Raw genomic sequence first — 19,602 nt, 5'->3', positions numbered from 1 at the left:
TCACGACCAATCAAGGAAGAAAAGCTAACATGTTGCCCAAGAGGCTATCTGCCAAACCTTCACCAATAAGCATGCAGCGAGGAGAGTTGAACCTAGGTCCACCCTAATCATAGTATGGTAGCCCAACCACTAGGCTAACCAATTTTGGTTGCATTAATAGTGGAACATTTAATACATATTGTGTTGCTTGTGAAAGGGGCGACGGAGGGACACCCTCATTTGGGGAAAAAGAAAGCGGACATGAGCTTCTGGGGCTTAACTTGTCTGCGAACGAGTGTGAAGCGGCCCTAAGGCTACCCTGAGCGCGGTGCGCTTAACCCATGAGACAAATGTGAGGGGAAGGTTTACTTGGGGAGATTAATGATGTTTAAGAAAGAGTTTAAATAGTTAAGGGCTAACAACAGAATACAGGGTCATCATCTTCACTCGCTCGGAAGGCTTGCCCACGCACAAAAGATCGTCACTTCCAACAATGGATCTCGCTGCATCTCATGGCTGATCCTTGCTTCAGCTCGCGAAACTCGCTAATCTGATACTCCCTGCATCACTCCACACAGTGCTTCCGCTTCCCTCATCGTCGTGACCTGGATCTGGCTTTTTTCTGGTGCTTCCATCATGGGGACACGATTGAGGTATTTTCCTTGTTTTCGCATATCCGGATCATGACGCTTTCAGCGCTTTCAATATTGCAGCAAGGTCAATTAGCTCGTCTCAGCTGCTCCTGAAGTTCAACTAGAGAGATCACGCCGGGATGTAGTGTCAATGAAAAATATCCAAACTTTGGGCATTTAGTCTAGGCAGTACGCGTTCACTGTATGGTTGCAAGAAGCCCATGGACTTGGATCATAAACGCCAGAACAGTGTCGCTACTCATTGCTCCAAATTTCCCTGCAAGCAAGTCCTAGGAGAAGCCGTGTCGAGCATTGTATGTGTCCTTCCAGAATGACAATGTATCGGAGCTTCTACACCAACATTCATGTCGTTGAAACTCAATCTACCGAGACTTAATATGTATCGCTTCTAGACTTTGACTTCAGTTAAGGATTGATTTAGCACGTCACCACTTAGAGCCGATGAAATCAAGGGAATTTAAGTTCGGGAAACACCTGCTCGACAATTCGTAATGAATCGCTCCAGCCTCTTGGACGTGTGATAGAGATTGAATTTCACTGTCTCACAATTCCTCTCTTTCATGGAGCTTGGACTGAAATACCTGTCGATGATCTATCTCTTGACTGCTTCTGTGCCTCCAGTTCAAACCCTTTGCCTGCAGGAGGCTGAAGTCCAGCTTGAGAAGAACCTGGATACCGTAGTTTCTTCTTGACCGATCCCCTTTCTTTCCACATTGTCATATGCAGAGATTCCCCTGATTGATATGTATGCCAATTTTCAGGCTTCATGAAGCAGTGCTTGTTGTCTATGTGATATGCGCCTAATGAAATTAGTCTCTCAGGCTATACATTGGTACCGTTTGATCAGAATAGTTGTTTCAGGCTCTTACATCTCCTCGATGTATAAAAATGGAATGTACTCCATAGAGAAGAAAATCAGATATTTTTCTGACACTATGCACAAGATCTTCGTTAGGCCAGCAGCTGATTTTAGATTGAACGCAGGAAGGGTGGGCATGAAATAGCCAGAGCCGCTTGAATGGCGTGGCTAATAGCAAGGAGATGTAACTAGACAGCAGGAAAAGGTGTCAAGGTATGATGGTGAGGATGCTAGAGCAGAATAATGCGGCGGAAGAGTCCCTAGATCCCAGAGGGAAAGGGTTATGTAGCCCAGGAAGTCACACAGTGGGTTATATTGGAATCCAAAACTTCTTTTTTTAATGTGTACTTAGCATTTGTGTGCAACAAGTAAATGGACAATGCACAGGAGAAATATAGAGCCAACAAAACTTATATTTTTGTCCAAGCTGGACACAACACAAAAGCAATGTCCAGTGTGTCACTCTCTAGTAGCAGAGTGCTATCTAGATGTGTGAACATCAAGACTCCCATCCATCTTGGGGTCTCTCTCAGTGAGTGGCTGAAGTAGGCCTTCAGGTCCTACACGAAAGAAGCCGGGGTGCATGCTGCCTCGCTGCATCAACATCCTCAAGGGAACATTAGTATGGGAGAACTGCCCCAACCATCTGCTGTCTCTCCAAACGTGAAGTCCTTCCCACTAGGATTCAGGAATGGCCAAGTCAATCTCGCCCATCCACTGCCCTGCCCCTCGCAGATGCGCTAGGGCGTCAAGCCTCGCCTCTGCCTCCATAGGTAATCTACTCCAACGGCCAAAGGACTCTGTTGGACCACTGTCTCATCGTGCCCAACAAATGTGAGTCTGCTGACTGAGCATACGTCCCTCCTGATCTTTGATCTCTGGGTGCCACATAAGGGGTTGGCGCTTAAACTCCTCTCTGCATCTGGGCGGACCACGGATGAGACCCCCTGTCAGTCTCTGCCAGACCCTGTGAAGGTTCCTCATCAGCAGGGGGGAGCCCTTCCCCGTAAAGGGGGCCTTCAAGAAGATCCATCTATGTGAGGGCTGCTACTGTCCCCCAGTGCGTGGGGTGTTCCTTAGAAGCCCTCACTATAAGAGGAGCTTCCAAGGCTCTGCACCTGGGGTGAGGCCACGAACCACCAACTTACCTAGAAGGGCTTTGCTCTGCATCTCTGGATCAATGATACCCAAATTTCCCATGCTTGTGGCATGATCACCATTTGCCAAGCTACTCGGGCCTGTTAACCCAATCTCCTCATAGTGCCCTCCAGGAAAGACCACTCCACCCTGTCGTAGGCCTTCTCAAAGTCCAAGAGAAGGACGGCCAGCGGCTGTGACTCCTCCCTGGACCAATCCATTGCCTCCCAGAACGTGAAGATGTTGTCCAGGATGCTGCGCTCCTGGACAAACCCAGTTTTTGTGTTGTGGATGATGTCGGTAAGATGGGGCTGTAACCGCAAACTTAAGACCTTGGCGAGGATCTTGTATGCAGTATCAAGTAGATTGATCGGCCTCCACTGTCGGATGTCTGACCTATCTCCCCCTTTCGGGATCAAACAAATCCACCCCCTGCTTAAGGACTGAGGGAGAAATCCTGTGTCAAAAATCTCCTGGCAAGCTAAACGGAAAGGGGTGGAGATAATCTCCCAGAAGTTCCGGAAGAAGGCTGGAGGCAAGCCATCCTCACCCGGGCACTTCTGGGTCGGGAGAGCCTTGAGGGCTTCCGAGAGCTCCTCATCTGTGAAAGGCTCCTCAAGTCTGTTGCATGAATCTTGCGAGACGACTGTCGGAACGTGATCCCAAACTAGCTCTCGGGCCACAAGACTAGTTGGGGTCATCCTCTCCGCCTGAAAGAGCTGGCTGTTAAAACTGGTGGTCATGTCCAGAATCTCTTGCGAGTTAGTGTGCATGATGCTGCAAGTCCCGGAGATGTTGCAGCTGTGTGCCCGCCGATCGGGGCCCTGTGGTCTGAAAGAACTGCTTCGTCATCTTGTCCTCGTGCTGCACCCACCGGGCTCGGGAGGAGTGATAGGAGAACTCAGCCTGCCATAACTTCGTGTCTTGAAGCTCAAGATGAGCGCTCTCGAATCTGTCATTAAGCCACTGAGAACTTGGGTCTTGTTCCCTGAGCCTCTCAATGGAGGCGAGGTCTCTCCTCAAAGCCCGCTCATGCTCCTGAAGGGTCCTCCTCCGCCTAAGGGCGTGAGCCTGCAGCTCCTCACTGCTCTTCTAAATTGCATTGGCCACCCACGCAGCCCAGCCCTCGCACGGTGTTAGCTCTGACTGCTCCCAAATCCTTGACATGGCCTGCTAGATCTCCTCGTCCTACAGGAGGTCCTCTGGAATACGGACCCCCTTCTGGGGGAGACCTCGGCGGGCCTGATCCAAGTGAAGTACCTCTGGAGAGTGGTTTGACATCGTGGTACCTGCCAGAATCTCGGTAGATCCGCCTTTGTGTAGTGCCCAGTCCCCAACATAGAAACGGTTTAGTCTCTGTAGCAATCCATCGTGTCTCCTTTGTCCAAAGTCTTCCGTGGCCGCCAGCTCTCCCACAAGGCCTTCCAGAAGGCCTGCAAAAATAGCCTGGAGATACCCTGAGCATACCAACTGGGCCGTTGGGTGGGCGGGCGGCTTTGCATCCTCCCGAGAACTCTCCTGCCTAATGTCGTGCTGTAAGCGAAGAAAGGGGTCGGCCCTTGGCCTGCCGCAACCTCTGGCCATCTCCACTCACCTGGGTTCCAATCAAGCTTTGACAAGGCCCGCCCCTCCCAAAGCCAGAGTCGCCATAACTGTAGCTGATCCTGCTCTATACTAGGATCGGTCCGCCAAACCTTCCCCACGAGGCCTACAACCCGAACCCTCTGCCACGGGAGAAGGGGGTCGATGAGCACACCCTCTCTCCTGAGTCGGCCGTCCCCCAAAACCGCGAAGAAGGAAACAGAGGTGTCGTCCAACCGGCTTGCAACCACCAGTGGGATGCCACGGGGGGTGAACTGTCCAAGCCAACGGTCATCACCAGGCATGAGGATCTGAATCTCGGGTGGAGCCAGCCAACCGGCAGGAATCGCTCCGTCTATCTCTGTGCGTCTCGCCTGAGCTCCACGGACACCTCCAGCTGCGGCCGCTAGAGCAGCGGTCTCCAAGTGTCTGTAAGTGTCCCTCCAAACTTTAAGGGACCGGGCTGGCCCCCGCATCCAACTGTCCCACATGATATGTGACCTCTCCCCCAGCTGAAGGCCCAAGACATCTCTGACCAGATCGTTCCAGATGAGCAGTCGATCTCCTCCTGACAGCTAGGAGGGGACTGGATGAGACTGAGACGGAGTCGCCTCCAAACCATGAGCAGGCTACGAATGAGCGGGGAGCGGGGGTGAGTGAGCGGTGCAGAGATGAAGATCCACCGAAGGGACGGTAGCCACTCTCCACCTCGGCGCGGGACGTAAGAACCGATCCCCTGTTGAAGTAACATCTTCCACGTCTGCCTCCCTGGGGTCAAACCGCGGATAACTAACTTGCCCAGCAGGGCCTGACTCTGAAGCTCAGGATCAATGACCCCCAAGCCACCCTCAGCCTGCGGAAGAATGACTGTCTGCCAGGCTACCATGGCTCTGGTATCTCTGAGGCCAGCCCCCCCAGACCACAGGAAATTCCGGACCAACCTCCTGAGCTGTGCCACACTGGATCTCGAGAAGCACCAACAGGAGGCCACATACCAGGCTGTGGCCAGGAGAACCTGGTTGACTACAAGAGCACGTCCTCCAAGAGAGAGCTTAGCAGTGCTCCAGAAAGCGAGCTTCCGTCGAATGGAATCTAGCACCGGGAGAAACTGCTGAGCTGGCGTGATGTCCAGGCCGACCTGAAAGCCGAGATATCTGGCTGTCTGTCCCCGCGGGATCCATCTGAAACCCAAAAACCTCCCCCACTGTGAGCATGCCCCAGGGTTTGTGAGAAAACCAACTGATTTGTTCCAGTTGATTTTCGCACCGGCTGCCGAGCAGAAGACCTCTAAGGCCAGCTTCACCCTCTCCAGCATCATCTCATCATCCTTAACATACAGCGCTGTGTCATCTGCATACTCCGAGTCCAGGAGCTCCGTATCCTCCCTGATGGGAAGGCGAACACCCCGGATCCCAGTCGACCTTGCCCGAAGGTAGTATGTCATCGCCTCGGCGAAGAAGAGAAACAGGTAAGGAGTGAGGGGGCAACCCTGACGCAGTGATCTCTTCAACCGAAATCGCTCTCCCATCCTGTCGCCGATCATGACCCTGCTGGAAGCTGTCCTGTATAGCGCTGAGATACCCTGAATCCATCCTACTGGGAATCCTGGTCTCTCCAAAGTACCTTCCAAGAATGACCAGTCCACTCGATCGTAGGCCTTCTCAAAGTCGAGAAGTAGGATGGCTAAGTGCGACCCACTGTGCTGAGCCCACTCCGCCGCCTCTGAGAAGGTGAAGACATTATCTTGGATATTGCGATCCTGGACAAAGCCTGTCTGAGTGTCATGAATGAGGTCAGGAAGTAGAGGCCGAACTCTGGCGTTGATCATCTTGGCAAGGATTTTGTAGGCAGTGGTGAGGAGAGTGATCGGGCGCCACTGACGGATCTCCTCTCGGTTTCCTCCCTTCGGGATGAGGCAAATCAAACCCGAAGAGAGGCTCTCTGGCATATGTCCGCTGCTGAAAATCCTCTGTAGGGCTGCTAGGAGGGGCTGATGGATCTGATCCCAGAAAGAGGTGAAGAAAGCGCGAGAGAGCCCATCCTCGCTAGGGCATTTCTGCCCATCGATGGCCATCAAGGCCTCCTGCATCTCGACAGTAGTGAACGGTGCCATCAACGTCGCCTGCATGCTGGGCTGAACAAGGGGGGGAATATGCCTCCACACCTCCTCGCGGGAACGTCTAGTACGAGGGGCAAGCTGCTCCTGCTGGAAAAGAGTCCTGTAGAAGTCGGTAGCCAACCCCAAGACCTCTTTCGGATCAGTAACGATGTGCCCCTCCGCTGTCCTAAGACTCCGGAGCTGATCACCTGCTGTTGCCCTCTGGCCATGCGTCCTGAAGAACTCTCTGCTCATCCGATCACCCTTTCGAGTCTAGTAGGAGAGGGAGGCGTGATAAGAGAACTCTGAGCGGCGCTGGAGGGTCTCCTCAAGAAGGGCTCTGGCACGAAGGGCCTGGATCCGAAGCTCCTCCGAACCCGGAGCTGCCTGCTGGAGTCGTTGAATGGAGGCGAGGTCCCTACGAAGAGCTCTCTCTCTGCCCCACCACTCCTGGCGAACCTGAAGGGCTGCGAGCTGGCATATCTGGCTAGACTTCTGCAAAGCCTGAGCCACCGACTCTACCAGATCCACGCACTCGCCCCAATCTCTGTCCCAAAGGCTATCGATACTACTGCGCACCTCCTCCCTAGAGAAAATGGAATCGAGAATCCTGCACGATTGGGGAGGAAGGGATTGAGTTGCCGAGTCTAGTGATAAGAGCACATGCGCATGGTCGGAGAGTGTTGTCCCTGGCACTATACCCACCTGACCACCTCTGCTGATGGCCCAATCACTGACATAAAATCTGTCCAGTCTCTCCAGGAGTCTGCCTCCTTCCCTGCGGAAGCCCCACGAGAAGTCCAAGCTCCCGTGCCATCGGCGGAAGGACGGGTCTCTCTAGCTGTCCCTACCTCCTGTCGCGAAGATAAAGGAGTCCCAAGCGGACTGCTCTGCCTGAGCTATACCTGTAAACTCTGGTCCTCTGCCCTGCTGGACCTCCAAAGTCTCCAGATTGTTGAAGTCACCTCCAACAATCCATGAATCCATGTCTGGGAGAATCTTTGTGAGTGTCCTCCAGAAAGTGGCTCTGCAACGGAGGTCTGTGGGTGCATAGATGTTGAGGATTCCTATTTTGGAACCCTCCAACTCTAGGCCAACCCAAAGTGCACGGCTTGGGATCAACGTACCATGACCAAAAACTCCCTGGGCAATCGACTCACAAACGGAAGTACAGACACCGCCACTCCTCCCCTGTGCACCGATCGAGGCTCCCAATAAGTGTGAGAGCGCCCAGGGAGGATCTTCCCGCAACTACGGGAATGGGCCACTGAAAGCTTATGCTCCTGGAGCAAGAGTAAATCCAAGCGACCAATCACTGCTGGCTGAAGTTCTTGTCTCAAGATGAGCTTCCTAGGACCACGGGTGCCAGAAGAATGAAACCCGTTCACGTTCCAGGAGACAAGGTGTAAGCTCATGGTGAGGACTGGTAGGCTGCAATCAATTGTTTGCTCGCGGATGATGTCGATGAAGAAGCTGGCATTTCAGAATGAAGGCGCTGACGCTTTTGAGAGGGTTTGGAGGGGGAGGCGGGGTCGTCCTGCCCGTTCTTCAAAACTTTTAGCAAAGGCGTGAGGCCTTTAGTGCCATGGACAAACGCTTTCTCGAGCCAACTCGAGATCTCTGAGGTAGTCATCCCGTAGAAGGCTCGGAGTTTTTGAGGAGTCCAGGCTCTGACATCCTGGGGAAGGGGCCACGACAGAGGGGGCTTGAGGATCACAATCAATCTGAAGCGCTTGGCGGCGCAACGCCACCGCAGGCGCACGTCACCCTCAGACCACTGAGTCTCGAGAAGCTGTCCACCTGACGGGCCTATCCAGGAGCAAATCTGAGCGTGCGTCTGCTCTCTGAGAGCCTCCCAGATCGAGTCGTCTGTCCAAGTCTCGGTGCCGTCGCTGAGAAAGGTGAAAGCAAAGCTAGGGCCATCCCTCGGGGCCAAGGCTGCGATCTTCCCATCGGCCCCTTTACGGAGCAGGAAGATATTGATGTCGAGGCAAGCAGGGAAGGTCCCGAGGTCGGCCACATCCAAGTAATCCCAGGGACCAGATCTGTAGAAGTCGCGAGGAAGCTCTCTCCTGAAGCTGAGGCCCGCTAGAGTTTGCAACTGAGGGGGTCGGGCTAGTAGACAGGGAAGACTGCTCCAGGGGTGGTGTAGACTCGGGGTGCCCTGCCTGGGGTGGTGAAGGGGAAGGAGGCTGAGGGGCCGGCAACTCAGACTCCACGGAGGCGACTAGCGGTGGGGGCGGAGGAGGGGGAGTGGGGGTTGCCCGCGACTGAGGAGCCATCGGTGCAGCAGACACTGCAGGAGAGCTGAGAGGGGCGGGGGAGGGGGGCTGGGGCTGAAATTGGGACTGGGGCTGAGTAGGAAGAGGAGGGAGCTGAAGAGGAAGAGGCGGGGGCTGATGCTGCGGGTCAGGAAGAGGGGGCTGCGGTTTGGGAAGGGGCTGGGGCTGAGAGGGAGGGGGCTGGGGAGTGGAAGAGAGGGGGACCTGAGGCTGCGGAGGGCAGGCTATAGTCGAAGAAGAAGCTCTCCCAGGACCCTGGGGCGGCTGCCTGTCAGGTCTCTGAGGCTCTGCTGCAGGTTGGGTAACCTCTGCCTCCTTGCCTTTGTCAGAAATCTTCTTATTCTTTCCTCTTTTCCTTCTAACCTCGGTCCAGCCGCCAGCCACCTCAGGACCGGACTCCGGCTGCCTCTGCTCCTCCTGACGTGGCGGCCCGGAGGGGGGGGAGGGGACGGAGGGGGGGTGGGGGGGGCCGAGAGGAGCTGGAGAATCGTGGAGAAGCAGCAGCCAGGTGCCCAAAGCCATGACACCTCAAGCACTGGCCTGGCTGTCCTGTGACTACCATGCTCTGAGTAATGCTGCCAGCATCTGTCACGATCTCAATCACTGCAGGAAGAGTCGCAGGGTCTACCACAGCCACACGGACTCGGGGCGCTCCTGCCGCAGTAACCGCGTCGACGAAAGTGTCATGCATCACCCAGCCAAAGCGAGAACCCAGGTCCTTGACTATCGGCCGCAACTCAGCAGCAAGGCCTGGAAAAACTAGCGTCACTGGGTGGCGAGGTATGCGGAAACGAGCATCAAAGTTCGCTGCGCTGAATCCACGGTACCAAGGGACTATCATGATGATCTTTCCGTCCACAGATGTGGGGGAACCAGCAATCAGGTTGCTCGCAGCTTTCGCAGTGGAGAGTTTAAGCCAGAAGATGCCCCTTCCCATAAGGGCCACCTCCTCGATGTGGATGTCCTCTAACATGAGAGTGGACTGGAGCCAGTCCCTGATGGCTGATCTGGAGGGAGAGTGTCCAATGACTCTGCCATAGACGGAAGTAAGGGCAAAGTCATTGGCAACCTGTTGAACTCGAGACGACTGTTGCTTTGTCAAGATCACACGGTAGGCATCTGGAGAGGGAGGGTCCGGCTGGACCTCCGGTTCCGGGCAAGGAGCCGCCATACCGTCAAGACAAACTGCGAGACCTCCGATGAAGAAGAGGCTGCCACCAAAAAAGGGGGGGAGATAGACGAAGGATGGAGTCTGGGTGTGACAGAAGAGGACGAGGCGAGACAAATCGAGGCGGGCGAGGGAAGCGGAGGCGAAGGCGGGGGCGGAGGCGGAAGGCGGAAGGAGCCGGAGGGCGGATGTCGGAGGCGAGAGCGGAGGGCGGAGGTCGAAGGCGAGGGAGGGACAGCGGCGGAGGCGAGGGCGGAGGAGGGAGGGGCGAGGAGCGAGGGCGGAGGGCGGAGGGGCAGAAGGGGGGGAAGAGCGAGGGCGGAGGGCGGGGGGGTGAGGGGCGAGAGGCGGGGCGGAAGGACGGGGGGGAGGGGCGGGGGCGTGGCGAGGGGCGGGGGCGAGGCGGAGAGGGCGAGGCGAGGGGTGAGGCGAGGGGCGGGCGGAGGGGTGAGGCGAGGGGCGGGCGGAGGGGCGAGGTGAGGGCGAGGCGAGGGGCAGGGTGGTGAGGGCGAGGGGCGAGGCGGGAGGTGAGGCGAGGGGGGAGGGGCGGCGGGACGGAGGGGCGAGGGGTGAGGGCGAGGAGGCGAGAGGTGGGGGTGTGCGGCGAGGGCGAGGGGGGTACGGCGAGGGCGAGGGGGGTACGGCGAGGGTGAGGGGGGGCGAGGGCGAGGGGGAGAGGTGGAGGAGGGTAGGGAGGTAGAGGCTGCGGGAGGGAGGGAGGGGGGCTCGCAGGAGCTGGACTCTTACAAAAAAGAAACTCTAGGAATGACAGAGCATTATAGAGGATTATTTTTTACTGTTCTAACCCTAATTTAAGCTGCAAAGTCACTCTCAAGTAATCTCAAGACATCTGACATGCAACTCACCTCCAGACCATCCAAGTGAGAACCATTGCCAGCATGGAGCATCATTTGGATTTGTCCACGGCCATTGTTTGTGGTGTCCCATACCACTACAAGCCACCCAAGATTGGTTTCTGAGCTACGTTGGACTTCTCAGTGCTCCTCTAGTCTTCATATTTCTAGCCTCTACTTGCTTTTCTGCATCTGAATGGCCATTTGAATGCTGATTTCTCACTTGCAATGGCCTCAACTATTTGAGAACTGAGCTTTTCACAGATTGTAAACAGGGAGATTCTTTAATTGATTGGTTGCGAATTTTTTGATCTAAATCAGTTCAGCCATTTGTTCTACAAAAGATCATTCCTTTCTTCATTAGATCTTCAGAGTTGGCTATGGCCTCATTTGGACTGATTATTTAGCAACAAATTGTATCTTACCCACGCGAATGCCGTATACATTCATTGATTTGTGCCTTGGGCAATATGTCCGTATAAGGCTTGTTCCATAGCCTAGGAATTGTATTTGATTTTGTATCCTAATAAGTATAAATATAGGGTTCTCATACAGGGAGGGGTGATGTTGTGCTCTCTTTTCCCTTGATGCACTTATATTGGGCGTTCCATGTTATTTATGATTTTCCATTGCTCAATGAAGTAGCCACAAGGTTTTGATTTCGTAGGATTTGTAAGGTGTCATATGGGCTGACACTGACCCTAAGAGCTTTGTACATTGATGATGACTTCAGAAGGACACAAGGATTGCTCTCTCTCTCTCTCTCTCTCTCTCTCTCTCTGTCTCTCTTTCTCTCTCTCGCGCGCGCTCGCGCACAAAGAGATGGTTTGCGGGACTAGGGCTCCACATGGACAGACTACCTCCATTCTAGTATAGCATGGATGCTCCGTTCTCTCCTCTCCTATCACACGAGGTCAACTAGGTTATCCATGAGGATCTACTACAACTACACACATTCCGGACCTGGTTGGGCCCGAGTGATCTTCCAGTGAAGCTGGGCTTCTACAGAGATCAGTTCTTACATATCACAGCGGAGGGTTTCACCAGGATACGCGCAAATTCACCTACCCCACTCGTTGAGGATCTCTCTTGGGCAGTTCAGGTTCTCTTCACACACTTCGTATCGAGAGCGGCAGAGCAGAGCGGTTACCCAGGGAGAGGCGCATATGCACACTGTGTGACATGCAAGAGGTTGAGACAGAGGAGGTGTCCTTTTACTATGAGATCCAAGGGCGTTTCTACTGTCTGTTTAGAGATAGTTATGGGGTTTTGGCCCGTTTCCTCGCCTACCCAGACCAGCGGTGTTTGGCTGGTTTCATTCATGAGATGCTTAGACACCGCGAGAGGATACTTCGAGCACGGAGACAGGAGCAGATTTCTTTCTCAACTGATACCTCTCAGAGCTTTATCACGAAGTTCTTTGAGCCAGATCACATAGATCCCCACGAGATGAGACCTCGGCATGATGGTGACCCAAAGCTTGTGACCCGACAGCTCAGACAGAGGGTTGACACACAGATCATACTTGGGGACATCCCTCCTTGTTTAGGGTCGGTGTCCGACCGACGAGGGTCACAGTGGCCCTGTTTAGACGTAGAGCTACGACCAGGAGACGTACCAAGACTACACCCTTGAGGGGCTGACAGCGCTCTATTGCTGACCTCATGCCTCCACTACCTCATCCATCCTGATGTCCTACTGATGATGATGATTATGATGATGTCGATGCTAATGCTGAGATTGATACTTATAGTCGACTACCGACATGACTATGTTGTACTTAGGACTTAGTATTGCCATTTTGCATTTTTTTGCATTCTGCATCGGTGTGGATGCTCGTTTAGTAGCTCCACTACCACAGCTCATTGTATCAGGTTTTTCAGTCTCATAGACCCATTGGTCTTATGAAGACTTAATAAACTTTCTTTATTTCTTTCTTTCTCTCTCTCTCTCTCTCTCTCTCTCTCTCTCAGTACTCAGCAAGGGCCTTAGTGAGCCCTTTGCTTCAGCCCACAGTGGCTTGTATGGGTTACATATATTTTGTATCTTGTCTCATAGACACGTGAGGTCTCCTAAAGACGTTAATACACCTTTCTTTCTTTCTTTCGCTCTCTCTCTCTCTCTCTCTCTCTCTCTCTCTCTCTCTCAGCTTGTCAAATGCTAACCTGTATCTCTTCTTAAAGGGGTACAAATCAGCAGTCCCTGAAGCACTGATCGTGGGACACATACGAACAAAAACTGGCTGAAAAGGAAACAGCCTGTTTCCAGAGAACCTAGCTCACTGCCTAGGGAATCTTTGAAACAGGAGTTAGCAATTAGGGAGGAGGACTATACAACTAGCGAATCCGGCATGAATATATAGAATATACCTGTAGGCCAAGTGTTGCTGAAACGCTCCCAGCTCTCGGCGATCGCTTGCTTTAGATCTCGATGTCCCATGCTCCCATATGGTGCAGGGTATGATGATATCTTGCCAAATGCCTACAAGAGGGGACGCAGGTGGAACAAAGTGCTCGCCCATCACTAGGCTGCATCATGCAACCTAGATGTTCCACGCCGTAATGCTGGTCTAGCCAGGTCTTGTACGTGTGGAGCTGTATGGTTCACCTCGTGATAATGATAGGTGAGTTGAATGGATGGGGCCTCAAGGCTATATTGAAATGGTGGCAGCTTGTTGATATGGAGTCCTAGGACTTTGAATAATCCGTGTGTCCAAGCGTACCAACTCCTTTGAACCCCTCAACCTCTAATGCCATAGAGGAGCTAAGGGCTAGTTGAGGTAGCCTACACCATCCTGATGTAGTCGTGCCCAAGTCCTTGACTCTATGAAGGTATGTGACCACCTAGAAGGATGCATCATCACCTCATTCGTGGAGAGCTCAATTTAAGTCACTACCTCTTGAATACATGTCGCAAGTTGCAAGATTTTGATTACTTTTGTCATTGATGTGGGTATAGATCATTCACACCTTACATTTGGTAACTCAAATGTTGTTAGAGATTGTTCAAAAAATGTTAGAGAGTGTTCAATCCAAGTTTCATGCACCCTTTCTACTGCTACTACTAGTCTAGCATATTCGTTGCTTCTACTACAAAGTCATTCTTATGCCTACACAATGGTCTATGTAGATCACATACGTTAGCTGTTACAAAGAGCTCCCTTCTTTAGTCATTCTTTGATGACATCATGTGTCCTATCCATTGTAGTAGAGTGGCAGTGAGTATATTTGCTTTGTCTTGGATGGCTTGCCTCGTGTATTTGCACATTTTTGTTTCAATTTTTTTTTCTCCTTGAAGTTTGATAGAGCTTGCAAGTTGCTGAAGAAGCAATAAGATTGCTTAAGTGTTTTTCTTGCTTGTTATATTCTTGCTGATCCACTTGAGTGGGGGCTTGCAGTCTGTGATCAGTGGTCAGGGGTTTGGGATGGGATTCTTCACCTTCACTATCATACAAGAGCTGTAGAATGCTATTAAATGTGTAAATCATCTCTCTCTTGTGTGATGACTTATGCAGAAGAAGCTGGATGCATGGCATGACTAAGTTTCATTTATGACCAGGCTAAGATATGTGCATTTTTGTATAGAGCTCCATTAATGTGGCTTTCCTATGGAACAGGGATATGATACGTGCAATCCGCGCATGCAAAACCGCAGCTGAAGAACGGGCTGTCATAAAGAAGGAATGTGCAGCCTTGCGCACCGCTTTTAATGAGAATGAACAAGGATACAGTCATCGCAATTTAGCTAAGCTTATGTTTATACATATGCTTGGCTATCCTACACACTTTGGCCAAATGGAGTGCCTCAAGTTGATTGCATCTTCAGGTTTTCCAGAGAAGCGAATAGGTTATCTTGGGCTAATGCTACTTTTGGATGAAAGGCAGGAAGTTTTGATGCTGGTGACAAACTCTTTGAAGAAGTATGCCATGAAAACCAGTAGCTTTCATGTTTCCATGTTGCATACTATTAAAATATTGTTAATGCTTCGCATATTTCATTCTTTTTATGTCTGTTTTGCTGTCAGAATACTTACGGATTTTAAATTTGCAGTGACCTAAATCACAGCAATCAGTTCATAATCGGCCTTGCTCTTTGTGCGTTGGGAAATATTTGTTCAGCTGAAATGGCTCGGGATCTTGCCACTGAAGTAGAGAAACTTCTTCAAAGCAACAATTCATACATTAGAAAAAAGGTAAGAATGCTTTGGTGAAGCTTGAACCTAGTACTCATTGTTTTCAGTGTACCTTCATCACAGCGCGTGGAAATTCGAAACTTAATTTAGGGGCTGGAGAGTTGTATATACATGTTTGCTGGAGTGTAGAAGCAGGAAGCCACATAAGTGGTTGAGGTCACCACGCCCCCCCACTTCCTTTTATGATTGAAACAAAATCGACAGTTAGTCTTACACCACATACACACAACATTCATAACATGTGTAAACTTGGGTCTCCTTCCGTGCCATGCAGCAGTTCCATGGCCGACACATGAAGGTCCCAACGGATTTTCCGGCTGTTGGTAGTCTCTTGCATATGACAATCAGTGGTCACATCTAGGTCATAGTCTGATCCATTCATAATGCCACCAGCTTATTAACTTGTGCCACCATAGGTCACCACTCCCAGGGCACTATAAAGTGTTCATCTGAGCAGGGCTTTTTCTTGAAAAATGCTTTCATGAGACTCCTCTAGAGGTGCTTGAAATGCAGGTGAAGAAGCTACTCCCCTTGACACATTGCCTTGCTATTGATGGTATAATGTAAGGATGTTGCCCTTTGCAAGGCTTGCTAAGCAGAGAGCTATGTCATTTTCAAGACAGCTCAAGAACACTTCAATGGTGGTGCTTACAGAAACCTGCGACCAACTACTCCTGATGCTCTAAATTTACCTAATTGAAGGTGGGTTTTCCCAAAATTTCAGTTGTACTTCACAGAATTTGGGGCTTTTCTAGAAATAACAGCTCCTGCATTTGGTAAAATTTTGGAGTTTTCATTTTAAAGTCAATTTGAAGCTGGTATAGCTTGTAAATTTGTAAATTGGGGTTTCTTACCTAATTTGATTCTTTTGACCCGACATTGAGACTCCAGCTTGATATTTTGAGAGTCATGGGTTGAATGTCCTAAGTAGCTGTTTTAATGAATTTCACCAACACTATCTTCTATGTGGCATTCTTGCCAGGTCTTCCAGTACACGGTGAGAAAAGTAAGAATGTGCACACTTGTGTGCAAGCAGCTGCACGGGGAACATCTGTCACCCTGAGAGATTTATTTGTTTCCACATATTTACTTTTTCTCTGAGTGAGTGTTTGTGCTGAGAGTCAATAAGGGTTCTCTACCTTGGGTTGTTGCCCTAAAAATGAATGTATTTGTCATTTATTATGTGAGAGCCAGTTCCAGGCTTCTGACATGCCTTGTCCCTTGTTAGGAGTAAGGGGGAATGTCTGAGTGATGGTCTCATTTGCTGGTCGCAAGCTGGTTGAGGGGATTGCCGTCACATGGGAGGCGTGGACAGTAAGGCTGGCTCTTTGCAGTATTGCGGGAGAGTTGGAGATCTGTCTTCTCTTTGCATGTTGGGTCGCACTATCTTTGCTCCAAATGCGGGCTTGTTGGGTACTTTCATAGCCAAAGGTGTGGGAACTAGGCGTAGTGTGAATGTGCCTTTTGGTTTTGGACTTGTGTGATAAGTGACCTTTGGCCTCTAGATAAGGTCAAAATTTGATTTGATTCTCTGTGATGTCACCTCATTTACATCATCAGTGAGCTAAATGTGTGTAGAAGATAAGGCTGCCCATAAACTGAGGCCACCCATTGTACTTTCTTTGGGATGCGTCAATTTTACGAGCAAAAACCTATGAGCAGGTTTATCCGAGCGTGTTTTTCAAGAGATTTTTAAAAATGTTTTTCTTTAGGAAACATGGTTTTTACACTTTTATTTTCACTAGAACTAGATCCCTTTATCATAAAAATATACAGACTAGTCACTCATTCATTTTTACACAACATAATTTTCTTATTTAGAGACATCCCTTTGTACCCCTGTTATTACCTTAAAAAAGTGTTGATTCCTTTAAGAAACATTCCTCATAATCACTCTCAATGTAATAATACTATGCATATATAATTACTTATTAACACATTTATATCATATGGCAATATCTTTTTAGTGTTTTTATAGCATATTTATGGACATGTTTCTAAAGAAGTTTAAATTACTATAAATAAGTATTAACTTAGGCTTATATATCACTCTCATAAAATACATGTAATATTTAATACTATATATGAAAGATTTTCCAAAATATAACTCCATAGATGTGCTCAAATGGGGTGTTCCGATCAATTTGAGTGGTTGAATGACTATATTTGGACATTGGATATGAAAGTTATGTCACTTTTAAAAGTGCTGTCCAAGGTAGTTTCGCCAGCGAAACTACCTTGGGAGACTTGCTTCAAACGGGTTTCGCTGGCGAAACTACCTGGATGGCTTGTTTCAATGAGTTTTCTTTGAAGAAACTCTTTCATGAAGATAGGTTGAGAGAGGGTTTTCAATGTCACCCCCTATTAAGTAAAAGTTGTAAGAAGGATCATAAGGGAATTTTCATAGAGAAGTCTACTTTACATGTGGGTTTCTTCAAAAGCCATCCCATTATGCTCTCACCATTCCTACAGATTCACCTAAAGATTTTTATATAAAATAGGCATTGCTATAATACTTTGCATATATCTAAGTGAAACTATGTTTTCTTCTGATCGATTTTTGCCATATTTATGCATAGTTGGAAGCTTTTTTTTTCCTTCGCTCGGACGCTTGGAAGATTTCGCTCAAAAAATGCTCGTCCCCCTTTCTTTGTATCAATCAAATCTTCGCCTCACTTCTATCTACTCATTTGATCCCCTCTGATTTCCAATACAAAATCTATTAAGTATTGACGTCAGCCAATAGTCTATGACTTGTGGAGTAAGTTCTGTGAAGTCCAAAAACTGAGATGTGCATATGTAATTCACATTTTTGCATTTTATTTGGATGATGACATGTTTTATGGTTTTTCTTTCCGGGAAATTTCTACATTCCGTGGTGTTGTTGTTCCGGTATGTTCATTATCAGGATGCAAGGGATGCATTGTTGCATGCCCTGCCTTTGTGTGACACATGAGCTACAGCTTAGCATTGAAAAAAATGCGACAGGTTATCATTCCATTTCGCTGGACAATCGATTTTCAACTTGATGTGATGACATGTTCAGCCTAAACATTTACCAGTTTGTTTATGTAGAATTCTTTATAAATGTGGCATAGAGTGCTTTTCCCACATGGTTATCTGAAACTGATTGTGCATGTTTTCTGGAGCCTATATAAAAATAGATTACGTTGGTGCAGAAGGACCAACAGCTAAAAAATTTCTTTAGACTTTTTGTATGATTGGATATATTCTAGTCTTACAAAGGTATATTTTTCTATAACCTTAGAGGACATGCAATTTCTTTGAATTTTTGTCCAACTGGTGACCAGTTGTTCAACTATATCGAAATATCTCACAGGTGCAGAAGCCCCTACAGCTAAATCTTTTCTTCAGACTTTAGAACAACAGAAATCTGAATTTGTATGATTGGATATATTCTAGTCCTACAAAGGTATATGTTTTCTAGATCCTACAGGAAGAGTTTTGTAAGGGGTAACATCATGCGTAAGACTCTTGTCCTTTCCCTCCCTTTCCTGGCTCTTATGTCTCAATAATGAGTAGTTGCCCCTCTCCGACTCTTTCTGCCAACCTGAGCAGGCAGCTAGAGTGTTCCACTTCTTGAATCGTGTTATATGGTTGGTCTGTGACCCCCTTTGTGCAACCTGCTTTGTAGGCAGCTTTATGTTGCGTTTGGATATTGGGCAATGTTCTGTGCTGCAACTTGCCGGCATATCTGGGAAATTCCTGAATGTTTTGTTAAGCTCCTCAGCATGTGGTTTTAGGTCTTTGGTCATTAAAAATACATTTTGCACTGGTTTTTATTCCTGCTTCGCTGGACATTTAATTTATGACATGGCACATGCTATGATGATAAGCTCATTTTGTAAATTTTGGCAGTTGGTTATATAGAATTCTTTATAAATGTATAATAAAGGTGCTTTTCCCAGATGTTTATTTGAAACAGACTAGCATGTTTTCTGGAGCGTACATGAAGAGTTTCCGAGGGTTAACATTATGCCTTTTGGGTTGCAATGTAATCTTTCTTGTAGGCAGCTTTATGTTGTGTGCGGATATTGCGCAAAGTTCCAGACCTTGCAGATAATTTTTTGAAGCCTGCAACGGTGCTGCTTTCTGATAAACACCATGGAGTCCTCATAGCTGGGGTGAAGTTGTGCACTGAGCTATGCAAAGCAAACACCATGGCACTTGAACATTTCAGAAAGGTAGAACTTGTTAAGAGATGCCATCCAGTTCTTGTTTCCAAATTGTATATTCAGTTTCAGGATATGTTTCAAAACCTTCGATTGTTTATTTACGGTGGCTTTTCATCCTAGTTTGTAGCGGCATGTACCAAGACTTCCTATTGTATGCCAATCCTCATATTTTAGAGCTTTAAAGTAGGTAGACGTGCTCAGTCATTTTGAGGTTAGCTTGGCGAAATGAAGGAGATCATTTCGGGGTGAAACTAGGTTTTTAGGTCAGGGTAGAACCAAGGAGCCTTAACAGAACATGCAATGAGAGAGAGCACTTTCTTTGATAGGAAAGACTCCAGAATTCACAGCATTGGTGATGTGATATTTAGGGAAAGTCAATGTGTTTTGAAGCTTCGCCTTTACTAGGCATTCAGTTAAGGAGGTGTTCGCCGGTGTATTTATAGAAGTGCCTGATCCAGAATATTAAGTTATTCCCTTTTAAAGTGCGCACATGTAAGAGATATCTGTGATATTGTTTGGGTATTGAAGTCTGCATTTTTTCACGTGCTGATGTAAGATAGCTGCAGGAGGTTAAAGGCTTAGGAGTTGTAATGAATCTATGGC

General features: G+C 49.1%; 1 protein-coding gene across 2 annotated transcripts in view; it reads left to right on the top strand.

The window, feature by feature from the left end:
• The first annotated feature begins 373 nt into the window (after positions 1 to 373).
• The window catches only part of LOC147898820 (AP-1 complex subunit gamma-2-like), a 127,047-nt gene continuing 107,818 nt past the window's right edge, over positions 374 to 19,602 (top strand). The window contains exons 1-4 of one of the 2 annotated variants that reach the window (XM_087378800.1): positions 374 to 632; positions 14,228 to 14,530; positions 14,662 to 14,803; positions 18,835 to 19,008. In XM_087378800.1, the coding sequence (XP_087234926.1) occupies positions 616 to 632; positions 14,228 to 14,530; positions 14,662 to 14,803; positions 18,835 to 19,008 (636 nt within the window). In that variant the 5' untranslated portion in view covers positions 374 to 615. The remainder of the gene's footprint in view (positions 633 to 14,227; positions 14,531 to 14,661; positions 14,804 to 18,834; positions 19,009 to 19,602) is intronic. The other variant, XM_087378801.1, reaches the window with a different exon arrangement.

Source organism: Dipteris shenzhenensis, chromosome 9 (genome assembly GCF_047967505.1).
Source record: "Dipteris shenzhenensis isolate YYH24624 ecotype China chromosome 9, Dip_SZ_1.0, whole genome shotgun sequence".
NCBI classification, from domain to species: Eukaryota; Viridiplantae; Streptophyta; class Polypodiopsida; order Gleicheniales; family Dipteridaceae; genus Dipteris; species Dipteris shenzhenensis.
Note: the sequence above shows the minus strand (reverse complement) of the source record. Positions and strands in the feature narration are given on the sequence as shown.